The 20,061-nt window shown below is 39.9% G+C and overlaps 1 protein-coding gene across 1 annotated transcript; it reads right to left on the bottom strand.

Annotated features, from left to right (window-relative positions):
* Positions 1-957: 957 nt before the first annotated feature.
* Positions 958-18,116, bottom strand: LOC130930178 (zinc finger protein 345-like). Its single transcript, XM_057857942.1, has 7 exons — positions 17,703-18,116; positions 17,009-17,211; positions 10,152-10,244; positions 9,973-10,068; positions 9,486-9,596; positions 6,191-6,320; positions 958-6,110 (listed from the first exon to the last, which is right to left on the bottom strand). Exons 1-7 carry the CDS (start codon positions 17,704-17,706, stop codon positions 4,264-4,266), a joined length of 2,484 nt encoding a protein of 827 aa, XP_057713925.1. The 5' UTR covers positions 17,707-18,116; the 3' UTR covers positions 958-4,263.
* Positions 18,117-20,061: the final 1,945 nt, after the last annotated feature.

Below are 20,061 nucleotides of genomic sequence, written 5' to 3'. Positions count from 1 at the left end.
TAACTTGCCTCAAATTGTAACCCTTTCAGGGACAGTACTACAGTGGACATCTATTCAAAAGTTATAATTATAAAAACATATTGTCAGCCCGGGTCACAGAGTATGGGTGGTGGTAGTAAAAGAGAGAAACTTATATTGAAAACACCCATTGACGGTAATAGACGTCCAATCTACTTTAACTAGGAGTAACGCGATCCCTCCTAGTTAAAATGGATTGTACATGTATTGTCGTCAATGGCAGCCAAAGAGTTGAACAACGTGAGTTCCCAGAACAAAATACTAGTCCTTCTATAAAAAAAAAAAAAAAAAAAAAAAAAAAAAAAGCATATTGAAAGTTCATTATTTTCTGTAATGTACTGATAAACATTACTTTCATATATTTTAGATACATTACAACGGAACTGAAGTAGTTCAAGCCTTTTATTGTTTTAATATTGATGATTTTGGCAAAAGAAAAAACAAAAATCCCTGTCTAAAAAAAAATCAGCATATCATTAAAAGGTACTCTAAAGTAGCTACTAACCTAATCATCTGAATCAACGAATTAACTCAAAACCCCTGTGAAAGACTCCGGAGTCTTTTAAAAACTCCCAGCTTGGTTCATTACTCAAAACCGAAATCATGGGCTGCCGACCTGACTGCTGTCCAGAAGGCCATCATTGACACCCACAAGCAAGAGGCTAAGACATAGAAAGACATTTCTGAGCGAATAGGCTGTTCCCAGAGTGCTGTATCAAGGCACCTCAGTGGGAAGTCTGTGGGAAGGAAAAAGTGTGGCAGGAAACGCTGCACAATCAGAAGGGGGGACAGCACCCTGAAAAAGATTGTGGAGAAGGGCCGATTCCAGACCTTGGGGGACCTGCAGAAACAGTGGACTGAGTCTGGAGTAGAAACATCCGTGCACAGGCGTGTGCTGGAAATGGCAGAAGTGCCTGACCTGGGCTACAGAGAAGCAGCACTGGACTGCTGCTCAGTGGTCCAAAGTACTTTTCTCAGATGAAAGCAAATTTTGCATGTCATTCTGAAATCAAGGTGCAAGAGTTCGGAGGAAGACTGGGGAGAAGGAAATGCCAAAATGCCTGAAGTCCAGTGTCAAGTACCCACAGTCAGTGATGGTCTGGGGTGTCATGTCATCTGCTGGTGTTGGTCTACTGTGTTTTATCAAGGGCAGGGTCAATGCAGCTGGCTATCAGGAGATTTTGGAGCAATTCATGCTTCCATCTACTGAAAACCTTTATGGAGATGAAGATTATTTTTTTAGCACGACCTGGCACCTGCTCACAGTGCCAAAACCACTGGTAAATGGTTTACTGACCATGGCATTACTGTGCTCAATTGGCCTGCCACCTCTCCTGACCTGAACCCCATAGAGAATTTTGGAATATTGTGGGTGGGATATTGTGAAGAGGACGTTGTGAGACACCAGACCCAACACTGTAGATAAGCTTAAGGCCGCTATCGAAGCATCTTGGGCCTCCATAACACCTCAGCAGTGCCACAGGCTGATTGCCTCCATGCGATGCCGCATTGAAGCAGTCATTTCTGCAAAAGGATTCCCGACCAAGTATTGAGTGCATAGCTGACATAATTAATTGAAGGTTGACTTTTTTTTGTATTGTATGAATCTAAAATATACTTGTATAGGAAAATTTTGAAATTTGGCCAAATTGTGGGTCTCAGAGCAGAACTTCAAGTCACCTGAGTGTTTTCCGCCATATATATCTTTAATAGTGCATGAAATTGTTAAACAACCATCAAATAAAACATTGTTTCCTAGTATACATAAAAAGAGAAAATACATTGCTTAAACTATTTCAAATGAGTACAGTGTAGCCAATGCCATTTTTCTATTGCCCACGCCCACCAGTGACCCAAGTGAATCTGACATAAAAACTAATTTTATGTACATTACATTTTTTCGGTAATATTGCGGTCTTGTAACTGTGGAAACAATTGTTATAATAAACATAATTCAAATACTATTGATAATGGAGCACGTTTCCCACAACGTACAGTACACACAACCCTGTTAACATAAATCGTAGTAGAAGAAAAAAAGAAAGCAATGAATCACGATACACTAGACTTAGGTCAATTTTCCAAAAGAATGGCTAGAGAAATCCTATTTTCATGTTATCACACAATAGTTGCCTTGATTTAAAGTCTACCTTAGTCTACCTCATGCAACTGTCATACGTGATGTTTTTTCTTGACCTATTCACAAAGTTTGTCCGCTTTGTCAGAAGAAATAGCAAGATTCGAGATAACACCTATATAACTACTCCTGAGAAAAAGCTAATATTAGTACGTATTTGCCCGTTACCGATAATTTGCCAAATATTCTTAATATCAAATCAACTATAATTATAATTTTACATGTAGCAGACAACAGTGAGGTAAAGTTTTTTTTTGTGCATTTAGAAACACAGAAGTTCTCCAATTCTGGACCCACGTGAGCACTACTATTAGAAGCATTCCATGGGGCAGGCACTCCTTAAGAAGAGTAGAAAACTTGGGTTAAATTGGCTTGGTGTCGAGTAGGATGGATGTTTCATAGTTGCTGTGGACATGTATGTATGTGTGATGAGACTGTCTTGAACTCATTCTTTCCACTGAGCTCACTTTTCTTGGAGACACACAGTTGCTCTCAGTGAGCAGATGTAAGGAGGGAGAAGATGGGGGGGGACATCTGGTAATGATCTGTGTTTACGAGCCAGTCCTCATAATAAATCAGTTTTATGGCAGCATGTATAAATTGTGATGCCTGTGTTTCAGAATGTCTCCATACACATTTCTCTTTAATCAACAGTCAACTCTCATTTAATAGAGAAATTAAAAGTTGGTTTTGTTTTCAGTTACGTAACAAATGGCGCTCAAAAGGTAAAATGGAGTGCGTCTTTACAAGCACGAGGAAGGCAGTTATTATCATTACTCCAGGCAAACTAGGAACCTGGGGTGCCCCTAAAAGTAAAAAACACAACATGTAGGCCAACATTTTAAAACTCAGGAAGGCCGTTTCTGGACATTGTATTTGGCAGAGAAAATGAATTTCCACAGGAACCTGACATTAAGCAGACAGGATGAGTAGCACATCAGAGACTATGGGACAAGAAAATGGCTGAACACAGTACCGCTTTATTATAAACAGGGATTAAGTTTGAAAATGATGATGAAATAATGATTTAGAAGTAACTACTGTTCAGTGGAACATATGAATAGAAACAAGTAAGCGGGGGAAAAAATGAGAACATTTTTTTCTCCTTATAAAAAAACCACAGATGGAAGAGATTATTCATGGTGATGGTTACAATTCCTGTGAAAGCCTTATTTTTCATGCGAGTCGATGCTAAAATGACTAAAAGTGATTGGTTTTCTTCAGTTTATTCTGCTGGCAGATGCAACAGGGCGCCAGTCAGAACTGCAGGAAGTGGCAGTCCAATCAAGATTCCGACACATGCCAAACAACTGCAATAGCAGGAAATGGGCCAGATGAACTTGTGATACATCAGCAAGCAATCACACACTCGTCTATCAGTGAAGATTTAAAAATAAGCAAGCCATTCAAGGATAAACAGTGTAATCCTCGATTCCCGCCAATGTAAACCAGGATCCGAAGTATCAAAATGTAGCTACTGCCCTCTAGTGTATGCTGCTGTAAAGGACAGTACCGTATTTTCCAGACTATAGGCCACATTTATAGTTTGTCTGACGTAAGAAGGGCGCGTCTAGCATTTGCAGTTACTCAGAGGTGATACTAAAGATTTCAATGGATTTGGAAAGTTTGGTAAACAAGTTATAATGTTTAGGCTGTAGTTAGCTGACTACCAATAGGTTATGTTAGCAGAGGCCTATTTAGCTTCTTATTCTTAATTTTATTGTTAACACTATGATGTAAAAAGTTTCAAGTTTCTTGGTCTCTGATGAAATATAATTCACCCCCAAACACATGGCCTAAACTCCAGTCGAACTCGGGTTTCGTTTCTTTTTCATTGCGCAATTATTGACTAGTGCGACATACTGCCGTGCGACTTATATTCCGAAAAATATGGTAAATTTAATTTGAAGTCCTTAACCATTATAGGGATACATTGCATTACAGTTTTGGTGCAAAATCTGAAAACTCCTCTAAATATATACTTTGGAGCTTAATGTCACAGAGAAATGGCATCCAAGCTTGGGTAAAACACTCCGGCTGGCGGATCACAAGGTGTGCAAATATCAATGAGTTTTAACAGGTTTCACTGATCCCTGTCAACGTCAGAGTCAGTTCATGCTCGAGTGACTTTTGAGGTGCCTCCTTAGGTGGTTGAGACAGGTGTAGGTCTTGGGACAGATCTGGCAGTGGAAAGGTCGTACACCTGAGTGGTTGAGCATGTGCTGCTTGAGTACGCTACCATCAGAGAAGGCCTTCCCGCACTGAGAGCACACGTATGGCCGTTCTCCGGTGTGGACGCGCATGTGCACCGTCACCTTGTGCGCCATCGTGAAGCCTTTGCCACACACCGTGCACTTGAATGGCCTCTCGCCAGTGTGAGTGAGCCGGTGGGTACGCATCGCGCCCATCTGGGAGAAAGCCTTGCCGCAATCCGGGCACACGTGAGGCTTTTCGCCAGTGTGAACTCGAGTGTGACTCCGTAAGCCTCCGGCCGTGGAGAAGCACTGTGAGCAGTGAGTGCATTGGTAGGGTCGCTCTCCTGTATGAGTGCGCATGTGCTGCTTCAAGTCGTAGCGGTTTCGGAAGCCGCGGCCGCAGACTGGGCAGCTCTCGGGCCTGTCGTCGTTATGGCGCAACTCATGATTGGACAAGCACTTTTCGGACAAGAAGCATTTGCCGCATTCTTGACACTGGTACGGTTTCTCGTGGTCGACCCGTTGATGATACTTAAGCTCACTGATCCCTGGGAAAGTTTCGTCACAGTATCGGCACCTGAAGCGATGGTTGGGGCTATAGGGGAGCTGATGTTCAGTCATCTGATGGTTTCTCAGCAAATGGGCCATCTTGAAGGTCTTTCCGCAGTGAGAACACTCGTATTTGGTCAGCAGCTGTACGCACTGGTGCCTGACACACTCGTGCACAGACCTAAACTGACAGCCGCACTTGGTGCAAATGTGAGCGGCGTTCTTGCATTTCCTCTTCCTGTGGCCAGACAAGTGAGCTTCCGTGCGGAACGCTTTGCCGCACTGGGAGCATTTGTAAGGCTTAACAGCTGTGTGAAATCTCTGGTGTTCTAGAAACTCAAAGCGATACTTGAAGCTCCTTCCGCACAGCGGACAGTTGTGAGTGACCCGTCCCCGAGTGTAGGCCGATTTGTAGGCCGAAACACGATGAGAGGCGCCACATTTCCTGTGTTTACCTCCGCTCAGTAATTTGGCGGCCTCCATCTCGCTGATCTCATCGTGGCGCTGTTGATGTTTCAACAGACACTTGGAGGAGATGAAGCTTTTTCCGCATTGCTTACATTGGTAGGGCTTGTCATGATCAACCTGCTGATGATACTTTAGGTCGCCGATGCCGGAAAAACCAACGCCGCAATGGCTGCACTTGAAAAGGCGGCTCTGAACGTGCGTGAGGAGGTGTTCCTTCAAGCTGCTGGACTTTTGGAACGTCTTTTTGCAGTGCTCGCAATTATAGTTACGTCCTCGTTTAGGGCAGGGATGTCGGAATTTGTCCAAGGATGAGGGAAAGCTGTTACCGCATTTTATGCAGAGGTATGCAGCGTTTTTGCATTTGCGCAGCCTGTGGCCGGCCAGCAGCGTGGCCGTTCTGAAAGCCCTTCCACATTCGGAGCAGTTATATGGCTGTAAGCCGCTGTGGACTCTCTGATGCTCCACCAGGACAGAATGATGCTTGAAGCATTTGCCACATTCAGAACATTTGTGTGTCACTACCTGCGGTCTGTGACAAGGAGATGAGGAGATATCAGGTCTTTTTGGAGAATCTGGGAAGTCGTTTGATGTGGAAGGATTTGTGGACAGTTCCTCATCAAACATGACTATCTGAGGAACATTGTGGTCATCATCACAAGCGCTCGGGTGGGATGCGATGGCCACTTCCAAAGAGGGTGGTAGAGACAGCGACGGGATAAGAAGATCATCTGACTGAAAAGGAGCTGAGGGGAGGGGGGAGAAATGATTGAAACAACTTTCTGCAGAACCTTTAACATTTACTGAAACAAAACAAAGAGCATACCAATAGTATTTTTGCCCAATTTTCCATGACACTCTTTGTTTTGGAGGAGAAATTTGAGGTCTTCCCCTGTTGATACACACTGTATGTACTCCTCAAGAACAGAAGGGGCAGCACTAAGCCAAGAAGCAGTCTAAAAACAGATTATTTTGTGTTAATAATAAATATACAAATTTTAAATAATCCACATCCAAAATACAAAAACACACAGTTTCTAAGTACTTTTTTTGAGATCAAATCTGATAACAACAAAACTAAGAGAAATGAATGCTTGAAAATACTCTTTAAAATTGCAAAGTCTGGCGCACTCCAAAAATGAAATTTTACTCATGTTTCGCCACCCTAATGACTAGATTGCTCCTTTAACCCCCCCCTCCCCCCCAAAAAACTGTCAAAATGAAATGTTTTTTTTTTTTTGAGGGGGTTATCACTATCAGTCTCCTATACTTTGGGAACATTTGTTTAGGTTAACATACATACAACATGTGTGACCGACAGTGTTGTCACAGATTCCTTGAAAAAGTAATTTAATTACTGATTATTGATTATGCCTAAAAAAAGTAATCTAATTACTTTACTGATTACTTCATTATCAAAGTAACTAAGTTACATTAAAAGTAATCTATCAGTTACTTTTCACCCATTTTTCTCCCTTTGCCGCCTCAACATAAGCACCGTTGACTTGCGCTAGCTTAGCCACTCTGGAGCCCTGAAACTAACAAATATCTGACAAACTGCTTGGAATTTGTTGAAATCAACTCCACCGACCAATTAAGCCCCGCTAACTCTAAGATTAATGTCTAATGTCAAAAGTTCTGAATTTCGGGTTATGGTTCACAGCATAGTGCCAACGTAAAACAATGCAAACTGACTGCACAATCATCAGCAACACACAAGTGGATTGTACCGTGGAATAAATACAAAGGTGGTGGCGGGCGCGGATGCGGGTGCACAACCTGGAAGTATTCCTCTCAACACACACACGGTCAATTTGGCCACAAAACGTGGCTGAAACTAAGCACTTTACACTCTATCGGACTTAGAACACATCCCACAGATGCCAAACGAACACATCACCTCACGGCATAAATGTGCAACACGCATATGATGTAAACAAAGCTTGCCAACTTGGAGTGATGACTGCCCGTCGTTGCTACGGCAAAGCTACGAAACGGCCGTGCATGTAGGGGGTCCAACCTTTTGCTGATACCCTCCAGAATGAAGGAAAAATACTCACCTTCATTCATGGATATCCACAGATCAACATTCCCTCGCAACGTCTCAACACTCTGCTCGAATGTCCACCCGCCTGGCCCACGCCTTCCTCAGTCCCACAACACATGTGACGCGAGACCAAAACCGGAAGTAGCTGAGAGGTTATCATGGAAACACGTACCGGGAACCCTTTATTTTAGCATGCTCTTCGTACATGACTACAATATTCTTCATTCTACATACATTATGAGGCAATGAAAAAATAGTAACGCAGAGACACTAAGGAAACTAACTTTAATCAGATTACTGGTGTAGAAAAATGAATGCGTTAGATTACTCGTTACTGAAAGAAAGTAATAAGATTACAGTAACGCGTTACTAACTAACGCATTACTGACAACACTGGTGACAGAGTGTGTGCACTGCTGCACTTAGCTCACTTTTGTGTCCTCAGTCACATTCGTTTGTTCGCGGCCAACGAGTTAACAAAAAAATGACCCGAAACCCACAGGAAGTAACCTGGAAATGCCCCAAGACCAACAGTACATGATCCAAAATGTAACCCCAGAATGCCACAAAATGTACTGGAAGTGACCTGGCTGTAACTACCCTAAAATTACAATGAAGTGACTCAAAATTAACTTTTGGCCTCCATTGATAATGATAGACATCCAATTCACATAAATTGCAAGGAGTAGCCGTGAGTGCACATATTTCAGTGCCATTGACGGCGCTAGACTTACGTCGTACGTACGTTTTGGGGGGGACGTTCATTCGTCCATCTCAGTCAAAATGGATTAAACGTATATTGCCGTCAATGGCAGCCAGTGAGTTGACTTATTTGTCCAGATATGAAGTGGGCTGGCCCACATGAACTCTAACTGCTATGAAAGTAGGTCGCAAACCAACGCAAGTTTGACACTCCTCATACAACACTGTTATAGATACGATCAGAAAAAGATACTTTTTCTTGACTTCTTTAAATGAGTGTCATCTTGATCAGCAGTAACAGCTAAATAAACAGCCAGCTTCTACTCCTGAGAAAAACTAACATTATGTGCCAGTGTTATTTTTTTTGCAGCCCTTTTAATATTCATCCTAGTCATATTTTAGTCATTTCAAAATGTGTTTGTCTTTGTCTAATTTCATATTTCGTCTAGTTTTAGTCGAGGATTCTCAAAATGTTCATCTAGAAAATTTTAGTCCATGAATAAATAAATAAAAGGTTTCCACCAATTTTGAATGAACATTGACAGACGAGCACATAATTGTGGAGTCTTCAAGGACATCAACATCTTCATGATAATACATATTCAGTAGGAAACCAGCACATTATTTTCAATTAATTAAATTCACCTGGACACCACGAAGTATATGTTCGAGTTTTAGAAGACACTTCCTGAGTCACAGCGCTACATGCTTATGCTAACGCGATCGCTATGCTAACACTACAAGTTAATTTAGTGTGTGATGATCACTCAGCACAGACCTATAAAAGGTTAAAGCAACATGGCATAGCCAAGATAAGAAAATTTAGCAATTGGCACCTGACACACGTGTTTCACAAAAGGACCCGGAAATTACCGTGTTGGGGATCGGGGGGAGGCGCAGCACGTCACATGACCTGACCAAACACTGCTAAGATGCGTGCTAACTACACATACGATAAGAAAATATCACACATTGTGGACTTATGACGGAAACTATGGCGAATTTTCATCTCGTTTTGTCTCATCAGACGACAACTGGCAGCCATCTCGTTCCGTTTTAGTCTCCCAAGACGCGTTCTTAGCTCGTCATCGTGACGGCATCGTCATGAAAAAAATTGTTCGTTCAGATATATTCCCGTTATCGTCATCGTTGACGAAAACAACACTGGTGGGAGAAAACCAAAAAGTGATAGCGTAATTTGTCGAGAGTTTTGAAGCCAAAATGTTCTCAAATTCTGGAATGACCCATATAGCACCTTCTAAGTGGGTCAAGGATGCTGAATTTATTAGTGTGGGTATAATGCGCAGAGGTGTAAAACTGCAACTCTCGTCTGAAATGTTGATTTATTACTGCTTCTATCTTGATGACGTACCTGCTTATAATCTGGGACTGGCAGAAGCTCTTCCAGTCTAGTGAAGAATTCACAAACTAACGTCTCCAGTGCCGTGTCGAAGTCGGGGCCATACTCCACTGGAAACACGTTCTGTGGGGTAAAAGGCATGAAATGTTCTCACAATGATACTATGAAAATGATGAAACTACACATAAATTAAACACATATTTTTATGAACTGTTACAATTTTCAAACAAAATGTGAACACAAAGAGTTTGAGGCGGCAGCAAATGCGTGCCAAAGGAGTATGGACCAGAGCAACAATACCTGTTCTGTAAAACAGTGTTCTTTCTCAGGTACGTTACGTGTAAAGTATCTCTTATTTTAATTTTAAATGTTGCAATAAAATGTATGTTACGTTTCATGGCATCTGTTGCAATGACCTTAAATGGCTGAAAAACTTATTTTAAAAAATAAATTAAAATTTTAAGGATCAGCAATTCATTGCAATTCAAATTCAATCTACCTTGAGGAAATGTTCTCTGCCATCAGTATCTTCAATAAGGCCTTGCACGAGCTTCATGAAGTTGGCCTCTGGTGCTTCAATTATCGGATCATTTGTCTAGATCACAGAACACAGCATGTGCAGGAATTAATGGCGTTAGGCATCAATCTAATATAAAATACAACATCTTCATTCCCCACCTCCTCAATGCAAGTTGATCGGATCCTATTGAGGTGTGTTTCAACAGCTTTGAGATCATCTGGGTGCTCAGAACGCAACAATTCAAGAGTGGTCTAGAGGGTGGAAATGTAACATTTTAACATGTTATTCTTTTAAGCAATATACTTTTGTCAACCCAGCCACACCGGACAGCATAAGTTTATTTTCAAGCACATTCCTAATAATGCCAGACCTTTAGATTGTGTGACTCGTAATAAACATTCCGTAATCATGCGGCAATTCGTAGCCTAGTGGGTGATTCTGCAGGTATGTATCTTTGCGTCACGGGTTCGATGCCCATAGTCTAAGCTTAATTTATTTTTAAAACAGCATTCATAAATTTTGCAGCCTATCAGAAGTAGCAAACGAGCTGTCACATTGCAACTGTTTATTCAAAACGTGTACATACAGCTGAATACTGTACAGTGTAGCTTTGTGAAGCAGTAACAAATCTGCAGAAAGGGAGACCACTGGTGTTAGTGACTTTGATGGCAACTTTAACAGTTTTCTTTTTTGCCTGTGTTCTTGAATGTGGGGCGGTATTTGAGCTTGTTAAAAAAAAAAAAAAATCTTTTTAATACACCTGGACAAGAGGCAGAATCAAAACTGTACTGTACTGTAGTCTGTATTGTTTACGAATGTAAACACAGGGCGCATATGTTAGATAAGATTTTGTAATCATAGGAATTGACGTAAACCAAATGCAACTCCCCGGTTGTTGATGTCTACATGCAGCCACATTACACTGGGAAATTTCAAATCTTTTTGTTTTTATAAGCATCGTTTTTAATATTCTAAATATACATTTGTGTGTGGATGCCTGATAACAGAAAAGTCTTTATTAAGATACCCTGCAATGTGTAAACAAGGTTGAAGATTCACCGAGCCAGGATATTTATATGGAGTTGGAAACACAACAGAATGAGTGGACCCCTACACATCTGTGGTTTGGCATTCACGAGTGAATGTTTTCATAGACCAAAATGTGGCAAAAAATAAAAATATATATGGCGGAAAAAAACTCAGGTGACTTGAAGTTCCGCTCTGAGACCCCCAATTTGGCCAAATTTCAAAATTGTCCAATATGCATGTGTGATACACCATTGGAAAGCCTAAAATCTCAATTTTCTGGGGGAAGCAAAAATTTGAAAAGGAGGGCATTTTAGAAAAAAATAAACAGCAAAATCCTACCAGGAGGTGAGCGCACGCGAGAGCAGAATTACAGACGGCATGACTTTAGCGAGATATTATCGCGTACCTACCTTGTTTCGATCCAAAAACTCCATGTAGCATGTATCACTGAGTGTCAAGACACAGCTGTGAATGGCCACAGCTGGATTTTTGGGGGATTTTATGGGTGAAAAAAGGTAATATAACAAGGGTCGCGATGCAGAAATCGCAGACATTAAGGAGTGGTCGAGATGTTCTTTTTCATATATTTACCCTTTTTAAACGTTTTTTTTTTTTTTTTTTTTCACCTTACATATCGGACAAATGCGACAGTAACAAAAAAAAAATACAATTAAGCGATAGTTATTAGATAGTTAATACATTTTTTTTTTTTTAAATGAAATATTAGACGTCAATTAATGATTCTAAGCTAAAAATGACAGACATTTTGAATAAGAAATATAATTAATTACCTTAGTTTTATGGCTGGGTTGAAACAAAAACGTATGCGCGAATACCTGTGGAATACCTCACAGATCTACAGTACAATATGGACTTCAAAGAAATAGACCAGATTCGTGACTAAGCATGTGCCGGTAACCAGTTTCAAGTTTTACCGTGGTATGAAAACGTCAGTTTCAAAACCACTAAAATTTCCCGTCATTCCATATTTTGACCCCCTCAAAAAAGTCGCTAGTATGGGTGTATTTCGGCTACCGAAAAGAAACAGATGGCCACGGTTTAGAGGAAGAAGGACAACCGACGTGCAGGCAACAACTCCAACATGATTTCACATTTACGTGATCATCCGTCACTTTACACATAATTTAAGGTAAGTAAACGCTGTCATGAATGTCTCCCACTAGCTACGAGAGTTCACTCCACCGTGTTTACGTTGTCTAGCGATGGGAAAACAAATATAATGTAAGCTTGTTAACGAGGCTGTTAATGTGGCTAGTTAGCATGCCAAGAGGGCTAACTACTTTCCTCACTTTTAGCATACTTTTGTTAAGTCTTCTGCCATTGTAAACATCTGTTCAAAATAACATTCCTAATACAGCCTATGGTGTTTTTGTCTCTGGTGACTTTCTGTGTTGAGAGAGGGCGGGTGAGTGTATATTAGGGCTGCAGCAATCGATTATTTTAGTAGTCGATTACTCTATGAACTATTTAGTTCGAATAATCAGATAAGGTACATGAAAAATTAAAATACCTGAGCCTCAAACAGTATAAAAAATTAATAAATGAGGATCTATGCACAACAAAAGAACAATTGGCTAACTTGCATAGCAAAAGTCCGCTAGCTTAAATGCTATAAAATGCATTTTTTTCCTTATTTTTTTACAATGCTCTTAACAAATGCTTCGGACACATATTCCCACCAAAAACTACTACATATACTTATAAAGTAAATTACGAATGCATACAAAAAAAAAACCCAAAAAAAAAACAACAACTTAGTTTATGTTGGTCTTAACAGGGAGCAGCTGGATTCAGCCATGTGAAATGAGAGACCAGAAGGCAGTGTATCCATCCAAATCAATAAAATGAATTGCAAACACTTTCAAAATAAACCATTACAATGCCACTTTAATTAAACGAATACTCGAAGAGCAGCATAGTTTAATTCAAATCTTTTTTTTCTAATCGAATACTCGAGTTAATCGATTAATCGTTGCAGCACTAGTGTATATAATAGGTTATATTCAACTAATTAATATTAATAGTAGTCGTGGTATATTAACCCAGAAAAGGTGAACATATTCATATTCCTGCATCATAACTTTGACTGAGAAAGAAATATGTAAAAGATGCGCAAGTCTGTAAAAATGTTGAGAAGATAGAGCTTTTTAAAGTGATCCTCTGATTTAAATACATGTAGGCTCTAATAAACCACAATTGTTCTCTTGCACTAAAATATGTTGTTAGAAACACATAAAATGTTAAATCATTGGCAATATTTTATAATATTTACTACATATTTTGACCGTTAGTTGGCGCCATGGTTTGCGGGCTTGCAGTGATGACGTAATTGGTATCTTTCCAAATGTGTAGCGTGTTCAACAATTGCTTATTGCTGCCTAAACTCGCGAAGTAAAATGCCACCATGTGCTGCTTTTGGATGCAATTTCCAGTCAAATGGAAAAAAGGGGAGTGAAATGAGTGGTCAAGGTGGAATTATTATTTTTAGTGAATAAATGTGCATAAGTGGAAGCTTCTCCCCCTTTTTGGTCCCTGTATGCATGTATCCTACCCACCACGCGTTACAACTGGTGCCCGAACATTTTTCCTGGATCCTCAGTCAAGTAAGGGTCCCATCGCGTCTGCAATAATGGTTTTGGATCTGTCCATTTATTTTTATTCGTCGGTCCCACAGCGGCTTTTCGGATCAGTCTATTTTGTGGAATCGATGGCCTAATCGCGGCTGCGATATTGCCATGGGATCGGTCTAATTCCTGGATCTTCGAGTGAGTAAAAAACACTGATTTGGATTAGTATTGCTATCTTTTTTGTTGACTATTCTTCGTGGGAGTTTTCCCCAAATCATACTAAATAATTAAAGCACTATGGCACGCTACAGCGACGACAGTGACTCTGACGTGGACCTTACAACAATGTTGGAGTTCGTCAGGGAATGCGTGTTTGCGTACTGCTGAGCTCCCGAGTGAAGAGTAGTCAAGGTGGAAATATTTTTTGTGAATAAATGTGCATAAGTGGAAGCTTCTCCCCTTTCTGGTACTTTTATACACGTATCCTAGCTACCACGCGTTACAATGTACAAGACCTGGATTACACAAGGTGTGCTCTTTGGCCTGTAATGTATGTAAAGCACACGACAGCTCTGGATGCTAACAATCTACATAATTATATTGGGAAAATGTTTGAAAATGCAATATGCTTACCTTGAATATCTGCTAATAAAACCGGAGTTCCTGAATCCCAACAGCATGCACTCTCGCTCCCAACCGGAGTTCCCAACTTCCCAACAGGACTCTCTCGCATCACCAGTTTTGCCCAACTTTTGTCTTATCAGTTATTTGCTGCACGCATTTTTCCCTGAAGCTCGTCTTGTGAACGACCGACAGTGCTGTCCTGCTCTTCACTTTTCAGATCTGGTTCAAATAGGAAGGGTAGAACTGCCGACATGTTGGGAAAGCTAACGAGTGACAAGCTGGAATTTCGGCGTTCGGGGCCAGTGACGTCACGCACTGCGACGTAACAAGAATGGCGACCTATCACTTAAAATAATTTTACAAACTTTATTAAAACAAAAACATTAAGAGGGGTTTTAATATCAACTTATTATAACTCATACTAAAATTTATGTTTTAAGAATTAGTCGTCTTGAAAATAGAGAATCCCTTTAAGATGGAGAGTGAAGTACCTGCAATATATGTACTGTATTTTTCGGACTGTAAGTCGCACCTGAGTATAAGTCGCACCAGCCCAAAAATGTGCAATGAAGAGGGAAAAAAACCATAAGTCGCACAGGAGTGTAAGTCGCATTTTGGGGGAAATTTACTTGATAAAATCCAACACATAGAACATATGTCATCTTAAAAGGCAATTTAAAATAAAAATACAATAGAGAACAACATGCTGAATAAGTGTACAGTATGATAATGTTACATGATGCATGAACAACGAAATGCGAACTTGGCCGGTATGTTAATGTAACATAGCTATGAAGAGTTATTCAGATAAATGTAGCATAAAGAACATGCGAACAAGTTTACCGAACCATCAGTGTCACTCCAAAACACCAAAATAACATGTGAAATGATATAAGCACCCCAGGCCAAACTATGAAAAAAAACTGTGACTTATAGTCCGAAAAATACGGTACAGCATTTTAATTAGAAGTGTTTTACTTTTTTATAGAATTTTTTGTTGTTGTTGTAACAGTACATAGCAACTTAAAGAGCATACGACATGAGAAAAAAAGTCTTAAATAGCATTATTATGAGAATTAGAATCATATTTTGAGACGATTCGAATATATACAACATTTTAGCAAAGCGCAGATGACGAGAAATTAGTCTTTTAATCTGCCGGTTAGCCACGCCTACCATTATAGGGCTCTAGCGTCCCCAACAGGTGGATGACGTCAGTGGAAGACTGGGCTCATCGGTTTTACTATTCAGCCCATTGAGGCGGAATTATTCAAACCGAGGAAAACGCGACGAAGAGAGCTGCAAAATGTCATTGTTTTTGTCTCTTTACCTCAATATTTTTACAGGAAATACTTTTTATCCAAGTATTTTCCCCCAATTGCTAAATAAATGGCGTGGTCATGACAAATAACAGTCTTGTGCTAAATGGAATATGAAATAATAAAAATGAACTTATTCAGGACATGGCAAAATTACTCTATAATGTTAAAAACTGTCGACTTCACCTTTACTGTCGCACCTCCCGAATGATCGGACATATGTCATTTCCCTTCCCCGGCTTCGGAGAATGTAAACAAACCAAGAGGCGTGACAGCTAGCCGACATGCTAACCCGAACCGAGTGATGTTTCAAAGTCTTCGAAGTGGAAAATCACACATAACTAGCCCGGATTATTTGACACGACGACTGGGTTGTCGATCGTCTTCGCGGATCGGCAAACCGCCCGGTGGAGAGCAATTTACAGTTTGTTCCCCGTAGGAGGGCGGCTGCAGTTGTTGTGCAGCTAACGTGCAGCTAATGTGCACGAGGAGAACTTTTTACATGCCTATCAATGATCAAACGTAAGACGTCCTTTATTTAAAGAAAGTTTGTAGTGTTTACTTTGTAATCGCTGTATTAATATTTGACATATTACAAAACAAGATGTTTACTCACTTCCTCGTAAATCCAATAGTCCCACAGTAGTAGGGCTTGGCCAATATCCACGGTGAATGGGAACCTTTTGAAACCCCAAAAAGGCGCACACGCCTCTCCCTCATAAAGCAAGATTTTTCTGCAGTCGTTTGGCTGGCATGATGCGAAAAATAAACGTATTAATCCGCAAAATCAGCTGAATCCTAATCCTCATACACAACAGTACGGCTGTTTAGTGAAGAGAACGCCTTCACCCGTACACGTCACAGCGCCCTCCTCCTCAATGCAAGACCGAAGTCGGAAATCACTCATTTTCATGGCACGGGATTAAAAAAACTAAATAAATATAGCGATCGCTTCCACACACATCCAAGCTGTCCATATCATTCAGGAGCATAAAATACCGCGTGTATTATGAAATAAACATGCTTTTTCGTGTCACACACACTTTAAACTGTGGCTGTGGGTTTAGCCTATATATCCTATTTATTTCAATTCTATTTAAAAGATCTCATTTATTTTTTGTTATTTTATTTATTTTAACATTATATTCATGTTGATGTTCCATTTTGCAAATATGTTGTGATATTTTTTTCCTAATTCTGTTCAATTGAGTTTTTTTTTTAACCCATACATCTCAAAAGAACACATTTTAGAGCTACAATTCCAAATACCGTGATACCGCAGTATTTTGCTTAAGGTTACCATACTGTCAAAATCTCATACCGGCACATGCCTATTCGTGTCAGTGAAAATTAAAGGCATTAGTATATTTATAACGCAGTCGTATACCCTGGAAACCTCATCTATTACCTAACAAATTCTCAAAAGAGTGATCACATCGAGTGGTTTTCACTTACCCTGGCCCTTAGGCCCAATGACAAGAGTCTCCCCTCTCTTTTACTCATGAGCTCCGGAACTGCGTCTGTAACCATGGATACAAACTCCTCCAGCTTCCCATAATGCTTGATGTTCCTCTGGCGAACCACTTCCCACATCACTGCTGACATCAGCCTTAGTGGTGGGACCAGGAGGGCCAGTGATGACAGGGGAACATTGAATTCTTCAACCACACAGTAGGAAGATGGAAAAAATATTATTACACCAAGCTACCATAAACACTTTATTGTAGAATAGACATGGAATATACCTTAAGCGACAACAGTACGTTATATTTATATAAATATATGTATATATGATAAAATACTGTATTAAAAGGGTCATGTGCCCGGTAGTATAAAAATATCGGACACCTTGGCGCTTCTAACTCTTATAAAAGCGTCGTTCGCCCTGTTGGATGACTACATACAACGCCGCTGAATAATAAACTCACTGTAATTCAACACAAAATATACATCGTGAGAGAAAATACTAAAAACCAACATTTTAGCTCGAAGGCCGCTAAAATGCTGCCAATCTAAACCTATGTTGGCGAAACATGTCTCGTTCCAGAGATTAGTCGAGGCCTATCCAGCAAAGCCTACACGCTTGCTTTTGCAAGGAGAATAGCTAAACAATGTCATTTATCGTCAAGATCTTCGGTCGAATACTTACCCATGTCGCTTATTTTCCAAATGTTCAAATCCAATTGTGCGCAAAAATCCTAAACAGACGAAATTTCATTGTTTTCTCAGTTAGCCTACAAGCTAACTGTTTTTGCAGCGGGGGCGCCAACTTCTTCCTGAAACAAGCTCTTCATAAATCCGTCGGCGGTGTCGTCACTGTTTGGAGGTGGGGGCGCTCGTTTTCTGTCATTTTGTGGTCCGATCTAGACCGTGGCAGGAATCATCTCCTCTCGGAATTAACATTGGCCGCCCGCCGAAACAGCAGTGTCCTCAATAAAATGTGACAAGCGGTACATATACGCACAGTATTTCGTCAATAGTATTGACGTCAAATTATTTGACCTTTTAAATTAAGGCAAGGATAATAGAGACATTTAAATAATAATTTTAAAAAATGGTATACTCTTCAAAACAAATACCGCGAGTGGTTATTGAAAGTCGTCTGAAAGACTTTTTTTTTTTTTTTTTGTAAATAATTTTACATTCATCATTTACATACATTCCATTTTTATAGATCATTCACTATTCAGGAAAAAGTGTGTGTTTGGGGGGGTTTATAAAAGTCAGCAGCGCTCTGTGGTGAAGGTGAAAATTTTATTATTTTTTTTAAACACGTTTCTGAGCCCCAAATGTAAAATATATATATATATATATATTTCGCCTTCTTACAGCCAAAAAACTCACATTGCATTGTTTATATGCATGTTTTAATAATATAATTGTTTATGTGCATAATAAAAACAAAAAACGCGTGTACAAATGTACACTATATTTTCAATACTACTTTCCTTGAGTGTCCATTTTCCCGACTTGAACACGGTGAACCATATTTTCTAGTTCTTAATTTACCTTTTTCTTATTGTTTTCAACTGCAGATAACCACACAAATGTAAGGAAGGTACGTAAACAGCAGTTGAGCCTTTGCTTGAGTAGTATGCATCAACGGCAGAAGCAGCACATTTGCACAAGCAAGATATTCTCATTCACAATTTAAGGCCCTAATTAAATGAACACTAGGTAAATTTTCAACCTTTATAAAAATTTCATAACATTTGTCAATCACGATACGTTGACTAGTTGAATGACACCTTTTATATCTTGAGGGGGTCTGTATCGCTTTCACCAGCACTAATTTACATTGAGGTGGGTGGCAGGAACCCTGCCACGCAAAACTACAAAAGCGCTTACTGCTTTACGGCGTACGTCACTTCACCCTTTCCCCATTCATTATAAAGATGGAAGTCCATGCGAACGCTCTCTCGCGAATTGTGTAAAGATAGCAGAGCAACAAAAGAGATCAAAAGTTTTGTCCGAGGAGGAAAAAAGGCTACCAGGATAAAAGGATGCTCAAGAATAAACATTGGCCCGGCCTTTACTCGCTGGCGACATCCCCCATCAACCGAATTCGTCAGCGCTTACGAGTTGGGTGGGGCTGGTAGCCACATTAAGCCACGCGGTTGCCAACCATCACATGCTATTGCTTAGCCACAATGGGATTCATTAATGTATTACTCCTCATCCTTCACACAGGTGCTGGAAACAGAAATATTGTTTAATTCATTTGTAGGCTACCGAAAGATGTATTCACGACACTGTATGGGTGTGCGCAGGTCCTCATGGGAAATGCAGTCTTCCTTAAGGCAGTCTTCCTTAAGGCAAAACACTACCGCTTTTTTCCACTGGCGTCGCTAAAATCGACCAAAACTGAAAAGTTACCAAGTGTTGCTTTAAAACTAATTGTTCAATGTTTTCAGGACCAATAATGATTCCTTTTGGCATTCAAAAATTCAGTCAATTTGGGAGATAGAAGTCAGTACTTAATGTTGCCAAATATATTGGAACACATTTTAATAGTGCAAATAAAATTTGAGTCAATTTGAGCTATGCAGGATTATTATTTTCTTTCAGAAATGCTGCAAAACAATTCATTAAGCTACTACAAAATTTTGTGAGCATGGATATTTTCTGTCCTTGTGCCATGTTATAAAGATAGGTATTGTAGAGAATTGATTTTTTGAAATTATTATATGAATCTGAAGTACATTTTTGTCTATAGTACAGTATTAATTTAAGTGCTGCAGTTCAACTATTTTTATATCACAATATTAAAAGTTAAGCAAGTGAACTTCTGTCATTGTTCTGGTTGAAGTATGTTTCTGAAAAAATACCCACAAATAGTATGAAGAGACTCCTGTGATGATTCATATAAACACTTTGCATGGACTTTAAGCAACTTAGCAACTGTTGTCAACTGAGGAAATGCAGCCAGAGAAGGGAATTCCACCAAATGGTTTAGGCACAATACTTTACCACCCAATTCATGAGAATTTTCATCCAATCCATTCAAT

Source organism: Corythoichthys intestinalis, chromosome 14, assembly GCF_030265065.1.
Source record: "Corythoichthys intestinalis isolate RoL2023-P3 chromosome 14, ASM3026506v1, whole genome shotgun sequence".
NCBI lineage: Eukaryota > Metazoa > Chordata > Actinopteri > Syngnathiformes > Syngnathidae > Corythoichthys > Corythoichthys intestinalis.
Note: the sequence above shows the minus strand (reverse complement) of the source record. Positions and strands in the feature narration are given on the sequence as shown.